General features: G+C 55.5%; 2 protein-coding genes across 7 annotated transcripts; one reads left to right on the forward strand and one right to left on the reverse strand.

The window, feature by feature from the left end:
- Positions 1-471: 471 nt before the first annotated feature.
- CYB561A3 (cytochrome b561 family member A3) lies at positions 472-10,801 on the reverse strand. Of its 6 annotated transcripts, none has more exons than XM_020968131.2 (6): positions 10,702-10,801; positions 5,418-5,608; positions 4,300-4,508; positions 3,486-3,640; positions 2,881-3,037; positions 472-1,600 (listed from the first exon to the last, which is right to left on the reverse strand). In XM_020968131.2, the coding sequence occupies exons 1-6, from the start codon at positions 10,752-10,754 to the stop codon at positions 1,523-1,525; spliced, it is 843 nt and encodes a 280-aa protein (XP_020823790.1). In that variant the 5' UTR covers positions 10,755-10,801; the 3' UTR covers positions 472-1,522. The 6 variants fall into 6 exon arrangements, with proteins under 6 accessions (XP_020823790.1, XP_020823792.1, XP_020823795.1 ...); XM_020968133.2 differs by having other exon boundaries at positions 10,626-10,713; XM_020968136.2 differs by lacking the exon at positions 10,702-10,801 and adding an exon at positions 5,863-6,039.
- Positions 10,802-10,907: 106 nt separating this feature from the next.
- On the forward strand, positions 10,908-17,138 carry TMEM138 (transmembrane protein 138). Its single transcript, XM_020968137.2, has 5 exons — positions 10,908-11,231; positions 11,760-11,987; positions 12,111-12,282; positions 16,311-16,386; positions 16,685-17,138. The coding sequence occupies exons 2-5, from the start codon at positions 11,860-11,862 to the stop codon at positions 16,795-16,797; spliced, it is 489 nt and encodes a 162-aa protein (XP_020823796.1). The 5' UTR covers positions 10,908-11,231; positions 11,760-11,859; the 3' UTR covers positions 16,798-17,138.
- The last annotated feature ends 396 nt before the right edge of the window (positions 17,139-17,534 follow it).

Raw genomic sequence — 17,534 nt, forward strand, 5'->3', positions numbered from 1 at the left:
AGCCTTAAAGAAGGGTCTAGACAGGCCATGTCTGCAGTGGGAAGGAAGGTAGCATGGTCATTAGGAAGGAACTATGTGTAGTCCTCTTGTGAAGAATTACTTGGTTCTGTTCTCAGGCATGACAGATAGGCAGCCTTGAAGTCAGAGAGACAGACTGACTGCCTGCCTGAGGCCAACCACTTAACAGTAGCTAAGTCTAAGTTGCAGGCTAACTGCCATCCTGCTTTGGTAGAAGAAATTTCCACACTGAGAGTTCTAATTAAATGTCAAGTCCCACTGGCCCCTACACTGGTAGGAGGGAGGGCCCAGCCCAGATCCACAAGTCACACAGGCACACAATCTGGCCAGGTGAGGGTCAGGCAGCTTTCACAGGCTGTCTTGGGCTCTGCAGATCTGAAATCAGACCCTCAGAGTGAGCTGGGCCCTCTCCAAAGCTCTACATGCTGCCAGTCAGACTCACAGACCAGGAAATGCAGTAAAAACAACTTTACTGGTAAGGAGGGGTTAAAAGATTACAACTTAGGAAGTTAGAAAGGATCTTCACAAGTAGAAAAGCCACCTCCCCTCAAGCTCAGCAGTGCTAAGGCCTTGGCCTTAGCAGGGCAGGAGGAGCTCCGACAGAACCCTGGCCAGAGGCCACACAGCCCCAGCCCCCCTGCAGGATCGGCCCCACTCTACACTAAATAAGCTCAGCTCCGATCACGCTCCTTAGAAAGTGTGTCTTCCCTTTGCATTGAGGCAAAATTTGCTGATATCATCAAGCCAGAAAGCCTGGCAGTCTTGGATCCTTAAAAATACACTGAATGAAAACTTTCAGGCAGCCCAAAGAGGCTGAGCCCAGCTGCACCCTGGCCTGCAAATGCGGGCCACTCGCCGAGCCAGTGGGCTGAGTGCTCCGAGGAGAGCTATGAGAGTGCTACACCTTCCTGGGTTTGCTGTCCAACTAGCAGGCCACGCTCGGAGAGCCTGAGCCCTTGGCCAAGCCAGGCCTGGTTTGGGAGGGAAGCAGAGGACCACACCAGCGATGAGAAGGGGAAACAAGGAAAAGACCAGCCTCAGAAGGAGCGAGAAGTAGATTTAGCTCAGGAGTCTGAGTCTCCTGTGAGGCATCTGCGCCCGAGCGTGGCGTATGGGGACTCGCTCTGGGAGGGTTCATGCTGCCCTCCTGGGGCCTTGGTCAGCCCAGCCCAGAGAGGGGGTGGAAATCTGGCTGTGTCCAAGTGGGCAGGGATGGGTGAAGAAGAGGCAGCTCTGGAAGCCGGATGGTCCAACGGTGCCCCTGGCCCTGCCGGGATGATGGCGCCACCCGAGTCTTCTCCACCATTTCCAAGAGTGTGAAGAGTTCCTGAGGAAGGGTGCTGGGAGTGGGGGGTGTTAGGAGGCTGAACCTGAGGGGCCAGGAGCAGGTCCCAGCCTAGTGAGGGGTGAGGGGCGAGAAGAGTCTGGAAGATCAAGTCCAAAGGCAGCCCTGTTATTAGTCCCCACTATGATGCAAGTTTCTTGAGAGGACAGGTTGGCAGAGTTATTGGGAGGGCCCGGACGCAACCGGCATGTAGGCAACAGGGTAAGGCCGAGATCCAGGTCCCAGCTGGAACCGAAGCTAGAGGAAGTGACAGTCACACCATCCCTGTTACTTTACAAAGGCCTGAGAGAAGATGAGGAGCAGAGGACCTCCCCTGCACACTGGGTGGCTGGGGCCCACCCAGACTCACCCCTGCCCACCCCAGCCCAGGCCCGTGGACAGTAAGGAGCAGACGGGTACTGAGAGGGCCACCCTGGACGCAGACCCAACCCTTCTGTTAGCAGCCCTGCTCCTGCCTAAGAGGAGTTAGTTGAGAATCTCCAAGAGCCTACTCATGACGTAGCTGACATTGTGACAAAACAGCAGAGCCTCACAGGAGGACCTGAGAAAGGGGCCAAGAGGTGCGGAAGCCAGCGCTGTCCAGGAAGCAGGTGAGGAGCCCCGTGGCTAGCGAGCAGGACAAGCACAGAGGTCAGAAGAAGTCTGGGACCCCGGCCCCTTTCCAGGCAATTCCAGAGCCCCCAGCAGAGCAGAACTTGGGGGAAGAGTGGAGCTCCTGGGGGGCCCTTCACGCCTCACTCCCCTTCATGCAGCAGGGGCTAGAAAGAAAGGTGAGGGGATGTGAGTCACTGTCACCTGCCTCAGGCTCCACAGACCAATGCCCGACACCAGCAGGGACCCCACTTGATGCAGGGGCCCAGCCCAAGCCACAGTCTTCCCAAGGAGACATGCTGGCCCAGCCCTTCATTCCAACCCAAGGCCTAGACCAGGGACTCCACTCATCCCCAACTGCCCCCATCCCACCAGTCCATTAAGACTGGCTTTGTGGAAGCCATTTGTAAGGAAAAGGCAAGAAAGACCCTTATTGAAAATGTGAATCTTCCCTTCTCTGACCTTTGTCCTTGTCCTTGCATGGGGCAGCTAAGGTCTAACAAGGTCATGTGGGGAGATGGGCTTATCTGTGCTTTCTCTCACAAAATGCACCCCTCTAAGTATCACCAGATATCAAGGTGAGAAGGGGCCTTAGAGACGCTTAAACCAAGGGAACGGCGGAGGTCCTGCATTGGAATCTGGACTCTTCTACTTCCTGTCTGAGTGACTTTGTGAAGATCACCTCCCCTCTCTGGGCCCATTGCCCCATTGATAAAATGAGGGGTCAGACCAGCTCTGATGCATCCTGGACCCCTGCCCAGGGTTGCGTGGCTCAAGTCTGAGGCAGGGTTTAAACTGTGTCTCAATGGGCCGTTATTTTCTCTCCACAGCTTCCTCACCTCTCTTCCAGCCCCAGACCCTGTCCCCTGGCTCTTCCCCCAGCCCTCACTGCCTTCCCCTTGTTTTCTGGCCACATGGACCCGTACCTGTCTGTCGGTCAGGACGCCTGGTTCGGGCCGCTTCCATGACGAGACCAGGAGGATGTAGAGCACAATTCCCACAAAGGCGACCACCAGCATTCCGGTGATGTTGGCAAAGCAGGCCTCCGGGGGGAGGCTGGAGTAGGGGGCAGTTGCGTTCTTCCTGTGGGGCGACAGTGGCTCTCCCTGGACCCCCCCTCCATGACTCGCCATCTGTCTCTACCCCAGCATAGGCCTCCCCTACACTAAGGCCCAGTGAAAAGGCCTTCTCCTGAGGCTTTTCCCCAGCGTCAAGGCCAGGGACTACAAAAACCTAGCAGTATGTTTGACTGGCTTCTGCTATGACGCTATGAACCCACAGGTACCCAAGAACCGCTTGACTGGCTGACCAACCTCTTCTTGGAGAAAGACAGATTCTCTTCTCTTCCCAATCAGTAGGTAGGTGGTAACTCAAGGAAGGTGGCCGGTAAGCCCCCCGGCCCCAGTCCCCTGGCCCTCCCTGTGCAGACAGCCCATCCTCAGGAGGCGGGTCTGGGGACACACTCATTCCAGCTTGGATGGATCCCACTGCCCACCTTGAAAGAATAGCCAGGGCCCCACAGGAGACTCACAGACTGAAGAAGAGCTTCTCGTTGATTCCGGAAAGGACCGAGGCCATGGACAGGGACAGGATGATAGCCCCAGAGAAGACATGGATGGGCTTGAGGAGGCTGCGGAGCGACAGCGATGCCCAGGGTAACAGGAAGATGGTAAAGCCCAGAAGCCACTGAGGGCAGAGAGCAATGGATCCAGGGGAGGGAGGAGCCAGCCATTTGCCTTCTCCCCCCCCCCCCAAATTCCCTCCATTTCCATGGGATATCCTGAGTCCTATAAAGAATTTTCTACTTCCAGTAATGCTACATCTGGACAGTCTTCCAAACTCTGCCTCTGCTCTCCCCTGACCCAGAGCAGAGCTGTCCAGATCATTCATTCCTGTCCAAAAGGCCTCACTTTCTATTTATGCAAATAGGAGGCCTGGTGGCAGTGTGAGTACAGAGCCAGCCTCAGACTCAGAAGATCTGGGGGGCTCTAGTCCTGCCTCGGACACAAACAGCCATGACCCTGGGCAAGGCTCTTCCCTCCCGAGGCCCCTGGCAGCTCTCTCAGCTAGGAGTAGGCATCTGCATAAGTGGAGTAAGTTTCCACACCAGGAGATCCTGCACCACAAACTCCCATTCCAGGAGCCACAATGCCTACATCTGGATTCTGATGGTGTCCGTTTACTTCCTTAGACCATCTCCAGCTTTATCCCGAGTTTTATGAGTCATGTTTGTTCTGAGTAGGCGTGTTGGCACTGGGCCCATCAGAAGGCCAAGGCTCCAGACCCACAGATCTAGCAGACCCTCAGAAATGTGTTGATGGCCCGGGTCGGGGAAGGACACCCACCTGGCAGGCAAAAAGGGCGACGGCCGTGATCCCCAGCCAGCTGTGCAGGGAGTAGAGATTCGAGATCCGGTTGTGGTAGTGGAAGTTAAAGACGGCAACCAGCCCCAGCACCGCCAGGATAAAGGCCACCAGGTGCAGCACCGCATGGAGCAGCTTCCACGGCAACTTGGGCCCCACCCAGGACTGGGGCAGGCGGTACACCAAGGAGGCTGGGGGAAGACCAGGAGCCAGAGCCCGTCCCTCAGCATAGAGCCTCCCAACAGCCCCAAAGGGGAAGGGGAGCGGGGTCCCCTTAGGGGTTCCATTTGACCCTGAAGTCAACATTGGGGCTGCAAAGGCCCATGCACTCCAACCGCCTCATTTTTCAAATAAGGAAACTGAGGCTCAGAGAGGACGTTCTTGCCCTAGGACCCTCCCACGGATAGTATACTGCTGAGGTAGGATTGGAACCCGGGGCCTCTTTTCACTGAGCCCCCAGACTCCAAGCCAGTCTAAGTGCCTGACCCACTGGCCTGTGCCACGTTTCTGAGAGAGAGAAAAGAGCAAAGAGCAGGCTAAGGCCAGCCCCATGGGGCCAGGACAGGGCACAGGTTCCAGCCTCTACAGGCTGCCAGGAGCCATGCTTAGGCCAAGGCTTTCATTCAAAGCCCCCCTGGCTTGTGCTTTCTTGTCCTGGTCAGAGCCTTGCTCACCAATGTGAGGAGCTCCCAGCCCAGGTGCTCCCTTATAATCTTACCAAGGGGCTCATTACGGAGCTCCCCAAGCGGTACCAACTCCTATTTCAATGGCCCTGGAGAGCTTAGATCAATGAGCCCCACAGATCACAAAGTGCTTGCTTTACAATAATCCAGTGAAGGGGTAAATGGTCTAAGAAGGAATCATGCCCACTGGACAGATGGGTAAACCTATGCTCAGGGAAGTGCCCAAGATGATACAGGAAGCTGCAGGGTCACGGTGATTTCAATTCCCAAGTCAGTGATGTACATGATCCCAGAGCTGCCCTTCCCCCAAGGAGGGGAAGGCAAAATGGCCCCAGGCCTAGAGAGCCAGTGGGGGAGCTAGGAGAGGGCCCACACCTCCCTCTGCCCCTCCCTGGGGCCCATCCATTCCCTACTCACCAGCCCCATACAGCACGACCATGCCAGTCACCATCAGGACTGGGTGCCAGTTGAACATGAGATTAGTGCCATCCCAGCCAAAGCCGCCACGCCAGTGCTGTACCCAGTAGACAGTGAAGAGCACACAGAGGGAGCCCAGGGTGCCCAGGACCAGGGAGAAGAGATAGAACTGTCCCATGGCCATCATGCTCCTGGGAAAGGACAGAGCAGGTCACTCACTCCTCACTAGGGCTGCACCGCCAAGAGGGGACCCCTCTCTCTCTCTCTCTCACCCCAGCCCCTCACGTCTTGTCTACACAGGCTCGGCCTATGTGCCTTGCCCAAGTATTCCAGGAGCCAGGTAAGTCAGATTTTCAGTTGGTGAGGGGTGGGCGGAGCCTGGCCCTGGCATCTAACAACTCCTCAGGTCCGGCCTGGGTGGAGCTGTGAGGACAGATTCCTTTACCAGAGGGAAAAGGATCCTCCCCCAAGAAGAGCGAATGAGGAACATTCAGACACAAGGGTGCTGGGAGCAGGCCTGAGGGGGCCCCAGCCATGGCTGGACAGCTGTGGCTCTTGTGAGGGGGCAGCCTTGGAAACACATTGCAAACACTCTAAGTGATAGCCCACGGTGCCACATCTGCTGCCCCTGCTTCTGCTTTCTCAAACTGAAGGGAAACTCCAGAGGAAGAGGGCGAAGCGCAGCGGGTCACGGTCTGAGGACCACGAAGACTATTTTGAGATTTCCCACAAAGGCTGCTCAGAAAGGGAAAATTACCAAGCGGTTCCCAGGTCGTGATGGGACATGGTCCCCACACCTCTCCGGGACCTCTGCCCTAGGCTGCCATTAGGGAAAAGACCAGGGCCAGGGCACAGTGTGCCTACCACAGAGGCCTAGGCCTGCTCTGCATCTTCTGGGCAGCCACACCAATGCAACCTCTCTACCTACATAACTTTGAGCAAGTCATTTCCATCCTCTGGGTCTGTTTCCTCAGCTGGGTTTGCCCCACTAGAAATTCTGCCCTCAATTTGATGAGTGTGTCACCGGGGCCCTCAGTGTTTGGGGCAGAGCCCAAGGCACAGTGGGCTCTGCCCACTCATATGCAGCCTCCCAAAGACCCTTCAGGCTCAGCCAGGAAAGTCAAGGTGCCCTCAGGGGACAAGAGGGCAAGGAGAAACAGCTGGCACCAGCTGAGCTCTCTCCCACCTGCCCCCATTCCTGGGCTCCCCTGTGAACTGGCAGCTTGCACAAAGAAGCCAAGTAGCTGGCCAGGCGCTGAGCTGGCGAGCCCTGGGCAGGTTCCAGAGGTCAGTGAAGGGAAAAAAACCGAGCAGGAGCCCCCAGGAGGTGAGCACAAGAAGAGCGTGCCACAGATATCCTGGCAGCGACAGGATTTTTCCTATCAGGCTTGTGGGTTTGTGACCTCCACCCCAGACCCATCAAATGGGTCATCAGCCTCAGTCAGGTGAGGGTTAGAATGCCCCCCACGGGATCCCCATCCATAGGAAACTGAAGTTATGCAGGCCTCTTGCCATCTGCTCTGCCCACCTTTTCTCCTCACCCCCCCCCCACAAGGAGCCTCTGGATGCGACCTGCAAACACCGTGGCCCAACTCCCAGTGTGTGCAGCTTTGTGCAGCCCTGCTCTGATGGATGGAGAGCTGAGGTAACCAGTATAAAGTCACCTAACCTATGGGATGTCACTAGCTGGCCCAGGACCATGCTTTGTGACCCACCCAGCACCAGGTCACCAGGGAACCTCTAGACCCGACCTCCAGAAATCATGCCACCCCCAGAAAGTGAATCCAGTCAGCTCTGAGCCTTGGGGCCAGCCCTGGGCTCTGACTCACATCCCATCTGGCCAAAAGTCTGCCAGAAACCCGGGCCTTCCCAGAAGTCTCGCTCTCCCCTCTGCTTGCCCAGGTAAGGTCTGGGGCCCTGAGGGCTGAGAGTTCTCCACAGGCTGCCAGACCTGCCCGGGGCCACCTTCATGCCAGGCTGCTCCCGAGTCTCCAGCTACAGAATACTCACCGAACAAGTCTATCCATGCCCTGTGGTTCTACCAGCGCCCGGCCCAGCACCCCTCCCCCACACATTGTCTTGTGCCCTTATAAGGTAAGCTCCTTGAGGACAGGGCGCATCTCGATTTTGGTGTTACATCCTCTGCACAGCGCAGCGCCTGGCTCCCAGGAGGCACTCAGCTCCCATGGATTTACACCTCCCACACACACCTCACTTTCCAAATCTGGCTCTACGAACAGTCACTGAATCAACAGTACCACTGCTCTGTCACTCAGCTGCCCTAAGGCCCCACTCACCACCCTGGGGCCTTCCCAGGTCACACAGCCCTATTCACTCCCTCCCCCACTTTTGGAATGTAAGTTCCTGGAGGGCAGAGACTGACTCACTGGTGTATTCTGTCTCCAGTGCCAAGCACACAGAAGGCACTTAGCCCTAGAAGGATCAAGCCTGTCAATTGTGTCAAGGGACTGAAGAATTTTAAATAATTTTAAAATAATTATAATCTTACTGTCATTTACTACAATGTCCCTATTCGTGAATACAAATAATTATAAGAAAATAACATTAATTTTACTTTGAAATAACAATTTTAATCTTGCTCTGTACGTGCAAATGTGCTGGGCCAACCGACACAGCTTGGTCCTTTGAGGTCTTCTTCAAGTCCAGGCCTGTTAATACAAGGGTCACCCTCAAAAGCTGGCTGGTGGAAACAGCTCTGCACACACAAGAAGTGGGTGTTGAGCAGCCGGCTTTAGACTGCTGTACAGCAGGCCTGAAAGCAAGCGTGTCTGAACTGACAGACAGCCTCAAGGCAAGGCAAGCCTCCAGCGGATGGCCTGGGTCCTTTGTGGAAGGTCTAAAGAGAGCTGTGGATGGGAAGTGTGGAAGCTGAGAAGGAGCAGAGGACTTAGAATCAGTACCACTAGGAAGGCGTCTCACCCAAGATCACTGAACTTTCTAACCCTCTAAGGTGTCTCGATCTAAGCATGTCACTGACAAGGTGTGACCAGTCAGGCTGGGGGGGTGTGCTCACCTCTCATTTGGCTTAAGAGTTGCTAACTCTACCCTTGGTCATCAGAAGGGGCCATTGTGGAGCTAGGATCCTAAATCCCTGGGCAGAACCAATGCTGGGTCCAGCCATCCGATAGGGCTACTTTTTCTCAGGGGATTCTTAAAAATTACAATATAGTTCACAAGACACTCATGCTTGTAGCAAGAGGCTAAGCCTGGGTTACTGCCGGAGGAGTAAGGGTAAGTAATAGTAACCTTTCCCCTTTTCTTAACAAAACAAAACAAAAGCTCGAAGATGGGAGCCTGCCAACGTTAGCTGAGTCTGTGGGCTTCACTTCAATGCTGACATAATTCTAGACTCCAGAGAATAATTGTTCAAGAGGTAGCTAGTTTTAAAAAAAAAAAAAGGCAAAGTCTCAGAGAACCAGCATAAATTCCCAAGCTTTGCTTCTTTCTTTTTCTCCCAGAGTCACCCGCCTGGTAGAGGGCAGCTTGCAGGACACGTTGTCACCAGTAGGAGAGGCCCATTCGACCATCCCTGAGGTTCTACTGAACCAAACCACACTTTGGGAAGGCCAGAGCCGATTCTGTTCTAGAGACAGCCCGAATGGGGAAAGCAGGATGGTGAGGGATCTGAAGACTATGTCACATTGAGGAGCGGGGGAAGGCACCAGGATGTTAAACCTGAAGACGACTTTGTGGGCACAATCAAGCACCTCAAGTGTCTGAGGAGCTGTCTGGTGGAAGACGAACTAGATTTGTCCTTTGGGGTCCCGAAGGTTGAAGAAGGGGCGGGGGGGGAGTGAGAGAGAGGCAGGGCTAGGATTCACACAAGAAGAAAATCTTCCTGAACAATCCTGGCTCTCCAAGAGAAGAGGAGGCTGGCTGGCAGGCTCAAGAAGCCGAGGGCTCCACCTCGCTAGAGGTCTTGTAGCCAAGGCTGAATGGCCATTTGTTGTTAAGAGGTATTCGCTATGTGAGATCCTCATTCTAACACTGGTCTCTGAGTCAATGGCCATTAAACGTCTACTCCAGGGTAGGTATGTACCAAACATGGGGATACAAAAGGAGGCAAAAGATAGTGCTTGCCCTCAAAGAGCTTACAACAATCAAACAGGTACAAACAAGTTATCTAGAGAATAAAGAGGAAATAATGAAGAAAAAAAGGCACTAGAGCCGAGAGAGATTCGGAAAAGGCTTTCTGCAGAGTGCCACATTTTAGCTGGGCCTTGAAGAGCGGAGAGACGAGGGTCTTGTTCAAAGACGCCCCAGGAGGCCAGTGTTACCGGCTGAGGGCGCACTTGGCCAGGACTGAAAAGGCAGGAAGGGATTGGTTATGAAGGGCTTCGAGGCCGAGCAGAGGACCATCGGGCATTACTGATGACCTGGTCAGACCTGTACTTTAGGAGAATCGCTCGGATGGGCCGCAGTGGGGACAGACAGAGGCGCCCCCTCCCCAACAGCTGTTGCCATAGTCCAGCGGCCTGCACCCGGTGGGGACGGTGTCAGAAGAGCGTAGGTAGGGGGCACGGGGCCTCCGGGAGATGCGGCAGGGGGTGAAATCGACACCCTGGGGGAGGGAGGGGGGAGTCCGGGCTGAGGCCTAGGCCGGGAGCTGGGGGGCAGCCCTGGACAGGGACAGGGAAGGCAGGAGGGGGGAGGAGGGTCTCCGTCACCGCAGCAGCCCGGAACAGAGCCGCGTCCGTGACCCTATTTGGGTTCCCTTGGCAGAGGTGCTGGAATGGTTTGCCATCTCCTTCTCTAGCCCATTTGCCAGACGAGGAAGCCGAGGCAAACAGGGTTAGGTGACTTGCCCAGGGTCACCCAGCCAGTAAGAGTCTGAGGTCGGATTTGAACCAGAGATGTGTCCTCCGGGCTCCGGGCTCCAGGCTCGGAGCACTGCGGCACCCCCTGGCGGCCCGACACGGAGCTACACCGCGCCCGATACCCCTTCCCGGCCTCGACTGTATCAGTTAAATGGGCCTGTCTGGTTGGAGCAGGGAGGAAGGTGGGCTCGGCGGTCTTTCCCCCAGCCTTCCTCTGTTTCCCCAAGCGTACGATGGGCCCTCGGGCCTCCAGGGTTCCTCCCGGTCCTAACTCTTGTGATCCCATAGGAGGCCTCGCCCCAAGTCCACGGATGGCCCAACTGGGACAGCCCACCATCATTCCTTTCCACCACCCCCTTCCCCAACTCACCACTCCATCCACGTGACAGCTAGAGGCCGTCCCAGGGGCTTCTGGGAAAGAGAGTCCCATAGCCTCAACTACTTACCAGAGACCGCCTCCAAAGAGCCGAGGGGAGAATGCCCCGCCTTTCCCTTTCATAACATACCAGTCCTGTAGGTTCCCACCCACCCAGAAAGCCCCTTCCCTTAGAGAGCTTCCGGTCCCGCGCGAGGCAGCCTGGGAAATGGTGTCCTACGCCTCCGCTTCCGTCCCTTCCGGCGCTCCAACTGTCGCTGGGCCCCACCCATCTCCGCCTCCTTTTGCTCCTCTCACAGTTATCTTCCCACCGCACCCTGCGCGGGACGGGGAACTAGGAGGCGGGCGGAGATGAAGTGGGCCGGAAGGGTCTTTAGCTAGGTGGGGGGAAGGTAAAAGGGGCCGGCTGCTGGGCGCTTTTGTCTGAGAGGATATGAACATGGCCGCCAGTTCGACCATGGAGGGGCGCGCTGGGGCTGGCGGCTAGAGCGGCCCCGGAGCCCGCGTCCCTACGCACTTCCGGGATTTAAATGCTACCTCCGGAAAGTGGGGGGGCGGGCCCTTTGTAGTTTCCATGACAACCTAGGATGGCTGCCCCAGGTGAGAGCGAGATCCTCTACGCCGGGGGAAGGAGGCAGTGGGGAGGGGAGGAGGGACCTTGGGGCTGCCGAGGTTTGTCCGGCCAGGTCAGTTGGCTCGGTGAGCTGTTGCCCCCCCCCCCCGCAGCCCGGCGGGGTGACCTTGGGCCGGGCGCTGCCCCTCTCGAACCTCACTTTCCCCTTCTGCACTGTGGCTGCGGCGGTGCCCGTTTTCGTGGCGCTTTAAGGCTGGCAAAGCGCTATCGCTCCACACTCGGAGGTAGGAGCTGTCCTTGGACAGATGGGGAAACGGAGGCACGAGTCGCAAGTCCCGGACATCAGCGTCAGAGCCGGGGTTCGGACCGGGATACCACGGCCAGGCCGGTGTGCTCACCCTGGGACATTGCGTGGGTCGTGTAAGCTGAGCCCTTAAGGACGGCTTTGGGCTGAGTGTTGGGGCGTTCCGCCCCACCCCGGTGCCCAGGGATTGGAGCAATAAGGGGGGAGGTTCCTGACCGACGCTCCCTCTTGCCCCCCCCCCCCGCCCCAGTCTCTTGGTCCAGAACGGGCAGGAGGAGTCAAGGGGGTCCCGAGGCTTGACGCTGCCCCGTGGGGGATGCGCCCCGCGGGCCGGGCCCTGCAGAGGGAAGATGCTGCAGACGAGCAACTACAGCCTGGTGCTGGCCCTGCAGTTCGTGCTGCTGCTCTACGACCTGTTCGTGAACGCCTTCTCGGAGCTGCTGCGCGTGGCGCCCGTGGTCCAGCTGGTGCTCTTCATGTGAGTTACCCCGCCCCGCGATCTGCAGGTCACCGCTGTGACCCCTGGGAGGGCCAGGGCAGGCTCCATGGACTGAACCTACCCGTGTACCCCTCCGCTCATCCGCTGTTTGTGCCTTCCCAGCATCCAAGACATCGCCATCCTCTTCAACGTCATCATCATCTTCCTCATGTTCTTCAACACCTTCGTGTTCCAGGCTGGGCTTGTTAGCCTCCTCTTCCGAAAGTTCAAAGGGACCATCATCCTGACTGCCATCTACCTGTCTCTCAGCATACCCCTCCATGTCTGGGTCCTGGTGAGTGGGGGGCCAGGATGGGAGCAGGGTGGCAGGTCCTCAGAGGGCCAAGGTTTCTTCTGTTTGCTCAGTCTTTGGTCTGTTTTTATACCCCCTATACGTGGCCCTCTCCCAGAGGACCACACTGGACGGTCCAGAATAAAAATGAGGGGGGAAGTTGGACCAAATGAACACGACCTCAGCCAGCTATGCCAGGCTGCACGCCCTCCGGTCTCCTCCTAGCCCGCCTCCGCACAGACTGTGCTGGCTTTGCCGCTGCTCTCACTGCCCTCGTGGTTGTCATGGCTCTCCTCACTGACTTTGCCGTGGTGACTTTTTCCTGGTCCTGCTTTCTTCGCTTTGCCTCAGTTCCCGTGTCTCAAGTCCTCGTTTCGTATAACGTGGTAGTCATTTTTGTTGACGTTCATGCTCCGTGGTGTGTTGAGCCATTCCTCGGTTCCCCGTTCTTTGCTGCTGCAAGAAGAACAGTTGTGCATGTTTTTTGTGCACTGGAAGTCTTTCTTTGGGCCTGTGGTCTCCTTGTACTTTGGGGTTTCTGTCAGCAGTGAAATCTCTGGGCTAAAGGGGGAAATGGTTTAACCACCTTCTGAGTATAACTCCAAATTGCTTGTTCGGATGGTTGGGCCCAGCAGGGCGTTAATCTGTCTGTCTTTTTGTCACTGTTGACTGTGGCCTCGTCATGGCACCTCGGCCACGTGACTAGGCCTGAGCTGAAAGCGTTCTCTCAGCGTTCTTCATCTCTCCTCTTACTCACGACTTGGAGCTCCCTTTTGTATGGTTTCAGGAAACCCCAAGTAAATTCTCGAGGGAGACGATGCTAGCAGCCGGTGGAGTCAGGAAAGGCCTTGTGGAGGAGGGAAGAGTGCCTGAGGTGTGCTCTGAAGGAATGTAGAAATGATGAGAAGTGCAGCTCAGGAGAGAGCAGTTGTAGGTGGAAAGGTCAGCCTGTGCAAACGCGGGCGAGTTGGAATATCAGGGCCAGAGAAGAACATGAGTAATGAGAAATAAGAGGAAAATTAAGCGGAAACCCTGCCACGGAGGGCTTTGCATTTGATCCTAGAGGTAGTGGGAACCTTTGAGGATTTTTGAGGAGGGGAGTGATGTTTAGCAATGTCGGTTTGGCAGCTATGTGGAGGACTGATGGCAGAGGAAATAGAGACCAGAAGTGGGGAGTCCCATTAGTGTCTTCCAAGAGCCAAGTAGGAAGTGATGAGCCTTGGACCCGGTTAGAAGCCATGGGTGTGCAGGACTGGGTGCGGGGGGCTTGAGGACGAGGGAAGGGGAACAGTCATGGAGGACTCTTAGTTTGGGAACCCAGCTGGCTGGAAGACGTCTGGAGGAGGATGGAGTGACGTGGCTGCCTTTTGGAGGGGAGAAGATTGAATAATGAGGTTTATTTTGAACCTGTTAGCACAGTACCCAGCATCTAGTAAGCATTTAGTAAATGCTTCTCCACTCTTTCCTGGTTAGGTTTGAGGTGCATACAAGATATCCAGGACAATTAATAACACAGGAATTCAGGAGAGAGATTTGGAGTGAATTTAAAGATTGGGAGTCACTTGGAGATGATAACAGACCCTGTGGGAGCTGATGGGACCGCCAAAGAAGGGAAGGGAGAGAGAGGAGAAAAGTGGGCCCAGAACACAACCTTTGTGAGGAGGGCATTGATGACGGTTAATCAAAGAGTTAGAAAAAGGAAGAGAAAGCAGTGTTATAGAAACCAAGGCAGATGATGTAAAGTTCTAATAGATTTTTTTTTTTACTCATGAAAGAGAAGCACTGGAGGGTAAAGCCAGTTTAAAGAAAGCCTGATGAGAGATTAAGAAAAGTTTTCTGGGGTGGGTAGATGGCGCGGTGCATGGAGTGCTGGCTCTGGAGATGGGAGGACGCAAGTTCAAATCTGGCCTCAGACACTAGCTGTGTGACTTTGGGCAAGTCGTTTAACCCCAATTGCCTCCCCCGCCCCCCAACCCAAAAAAAGAAAAGTTTTCCCAAGAGCAATCCATGGTGGAAATGAAAGGACAACAAACAGAAGAAAACAGTGGCCACTGTCATAGAGGAGATCAGAATCTGCAACGAAGGGCAATTTCTTTTCGGGAAGTCTTCTGGCAGCTCTTGTTTATGGATGACACCATGGTTACATGAAGCCCCAGAGCATGGCAGGGCCTCCTAGAAGAGATCCACAGTGGCTCAAAAGAGTTTGGCATAACTGTCTACACAGGAAGGACCAAGTGAATGAAGACTACGTATTGTGATAGGCAGTCACATGGACAATCTATAGCGTGCATCCATCATTCTGTACATATACACATGAACATATATGTGTATGTATATATGTGTCTATGTATATGTATGTATGTGGTGGTGCAAACAGGCAATGATTTGGGCCCCGAATTGAACAGAAGGAGGACCTCCAGAAGATAGCGAAGCTTTCTTAAGGACTTCAGTCGTCTACCAGAAACAAAGGACCGTCTTCTAATATTTTCTTTTTTAAAAAATATTCTATTTAATGATTTCTTTTGCTTTTTACATCATCTTTATTTCTGATGAAATCACCACCCATCAGTCTCTCCCTTTGAACAGAGATTAAAAAACAAAGAGGAAAAGAGCAGTGCAGTCACGCTTGCCCACACAACATCAGCCCTGTTTAGATGGACGGTGCCCACCATCTTGCAGGGCTGGGAGTCCTCCTGGGACGTTTCAGTTGCGCCTCCCTCCGAGGGCAGAGGAGACATGCGGGGTGGGAGTGAGCTGGCTGGTGCAGCCCATGATGACGAGCTACAGGACAGGCCTCATGGCAGGGTGAGCCGGAGCAAGGCTCGTGGAAGCACCCCAAGATGATAGGTTACAGAGAGGGGGCCAACCTGCATGGGCAGAGGGTGTTTCCTCCTTCTCAGAGGCCTAAGAGAAAAGAGATGACTGGCTCAGGACAACCCAGCTAGTTACAAGTCAGCTCTGCGTGCCCTGTTCTGGGCTCCTGCATCAGTGGGCAGGCCCTGTTCCCGGTGGAGGCCCCCAGCACATGGGGTAGACTGCAGGCAGCTTATGGGAGGACTTGGCCTGGAGTGGCACAGGATGGCCAGGTGTGGTGGGAACATTCACATGCGGGTGGTGGCCACTGACTTGGCACGTTGAGCTTTCTGGGAGAATAGCGACCCTGACATCCGGCAGAACGTTAGCTCCCTCCCTTTGAATTGTCGTGGATGAGGAGAAGCAGCCTCTTCCAAGACAGTCTGCCTGAGCCTTGCGAGAGGGAGGCTTAGGGGACGGCCTGGATTCTGAGGACTCCAGCCCTCCCATTCCCCCGTTTGCTCAGAAGGAGAGCAGCAGAGCTCACAAGAAGGAAGCCAGCCAGTGTTGGTGGGATGGCACTAAGCTGGCAGAGCTCCTTAGTTTGTGCTACCCCCCCCCGGCAGGGGGGTTAAGAGGATTTTATGGGATCTTTGCGCTGAAGCCAAAATAGGTTCTGCTTTTATTTTGGAAAGCTGCTGAGCCCAGCTGTTTACTTCTGAGTACACCTGGGCCCTTGGCCACCAGGAGCAGACATCGAGACAAGAGGAGGAGTCCCAGGACTGGGCCTCGTAGTCACTATCCCTTCCTAGTGAGGGAAGCAGTGAAGTGCTTGAGAAAGCATTGAGTAGGGAATGGCTGCACTCCATCATCCCTTCCCAGTAAAAAGGAGCTTGGTTAGTCGATTAGGAAAGTGTCCCCAGGAACAGCGGCGCTGTCGGTAATCCCAGGGGAGCACGGGAGCTCTGAACGCCTGGGCTCTGCCCCTTGGGTGTCAGCACTATGTTTGGCCTCAGCACGGTGAGCCCCAGGGATTGGAGGCCATCCGAGTGGCCAGGGTGGAGCAATCCAAGCTCCTGTGGGGCAGTCAGTGGGAGGACGGCCTGAGAACATCACGGGTTTGTGGACGGAAAAGAGCTGGGCGGCGCACGCCGAGCCATGCTGGGGGGGGGGGAGTACAGCCAGAGCAAGGGACACCGCTGATAGCTGGCTTTTCCATGATTGCTTCCCTCCTTTAGAACCTGCGCTGGAAAAGCTCGAAGCATTTTATCTGGACAGATGGCCTTCAAACCCTGTTTGTGTTTCAGAGGCTGGGTAAGGACCACATCCCTCTACCCCAGTGCGTCCCCCCCCCCTCCCGCTAGCCCCAGCAGCACAGGCCTCATAGCTGCCATGCTCCTGGCTCCCCATCTCACCTGCAGGGCATTGCAGCGGGCTCCTCCAGGGGTAGGGAGGTTGAGAACTCCCCAATCCCATTCCCTCCCACCACCACGCCTGGTGGTGCTTGGGAGCGTGATCCCTTTCTGGGTCCTGTTTTCTCCCACGTCATCTCCCCAGAGAAGCAGCCTAGAGGCGAGGACCTTCAAGGCCTTTTTCCCATTATCGTCCCCAGCTGCTGTTCTCTACTGCTACTTCTACAAGAGGACAGCCATCCGCCTGGGCGATCCTCGGTTCTACCAGGATTCTCTGTGGCTACGTAAGGAATTCACCCAGGTCCGAAGCTGACCTCTTCTCCGTCAGCCAGATGTGGGATCTGCTCAGCTGCCTCCTGGCCAGCCACTCTGAGAGAACCCTGCCTGCTGCATCCCTGGGGGCCCGGGGAGGGCGAGGGCCAGGCGAGCTCTCACTCCACAGTCCTCTCCCACCCAGCGCGTGTCCCTGCAAGGACAGGCTCTTCCACCTCGGAGCATTTACTGAAGCTTTTGTACCTTCTGCCTCCGCTGGGGGGCAGGCTGTGCAGCGAATCACACTAGCACGCGTAGACTTGGGACTGGAGGCGCTGCGCCTAGAGCCTTTTTGTATGTATTTTTGAAACTAGGAAATAGATGTATCCCTTTTGCCATAAATGTCCGAGGCTGGCTTATCTGTTTCTTTGCATGGTGGTGCCCGCAGAGTCCCTGTGGACCCGGCCTTTGAGGGGCCATTTCACTTCTTGGCTCCCCCCCCACCTTCCTCAAGCTGAACATGAGATTGCCTGCAGTGCCTGGCAAGCTTGCTTCAGCTGACCATCTGTGCTCCTAGACTAGCTCACCAGTTCAGTGAATAGTTATTGATTCCTACTGTGTGCACAGAACCACACTGTGGTCAGCCCCAGCGCCATGGGGGAGCCCAGGGAGGGAGCTGGACTCAAGGCCAGGCCTCAGCCTTTATTAGCCTCAGTTTCTTCCTCTGTAAAATGGGGAAAGTGCTTTCCAGTACCTCCTCACGAGACTGTGAGAAAAGTCCTTTGCAAAATTACCTTG

This window comes from Phascolarctos cinereus, unplaced genomic scaffold (assembly GCF_003287225.1).
Source record: "Phascolarctos cinereus isolate Bilbo 61053 unplaced genomic scaffold, phaCin_HiC Scaffold_9;HRSCAF=440, whole genome shotgun sequence".
NCBI classification, from domain to species: domain Eukaryota; kingdom Metazoa; phylum Chordata; class Mammalia; order Diprotodontia; family Phascolarctidae; genus Phascolarctos; species Phascolarctos cinereus.

What these genes read in the sequence shown, in the direction of transcription:
- CYB561A3 (XM_020968131.2), bottom strand. Translation starts at nt 10,754, where the DNA reads ATGAAAGGGAAAGGCGGGGCATTCTCCCCTCGGCTCTTTGGAGGCGGT. An exon ending in CTCTTTGGAGGCGGTCTCTG is followed by an intron (nt 5,609 to 10,701) that starts GTAAGTAGTTGA and finishes GTCCTTTCCCAG; the next exon opens with GAGCATGATGGCCATGGGAC. An exon ending in GAGAAGCTCTTCTTCAGTCT is followed by an intron (nt 3,038 to 3,485) that starts GTGAGTCTCCTG and finishes GTCGCCCCACAG; the next exon opens with GAAGAACGCAACTGCCCCCT.
- TMEM138 (XM_020968137.2), top strand. Translation starts at nt 11,860, where the DNA reads ATGCTGCAGACGAGCAACTACAGCCTGGTGCTGGCCCTGCAGTTCGTG. An exon ending in GTCCAGCTGGTGCTCTTCAT is followed by an intron (nt 11,988 to 12,110) that starts GTGAGTTACCCC and finishes GTGCCTTCCCAG; the next exon opens with CATCCAAGACATCGCCATCC. An exon ending in GTTTGTGTTTCAGAGGCTGG is followed by an intron (nt 16,387 to 16,684) that starts GTAAGGACCACA and finishes TATCGTCCCCAG; the next exon opens with CTGCTGTTCTCTACTGCTAC.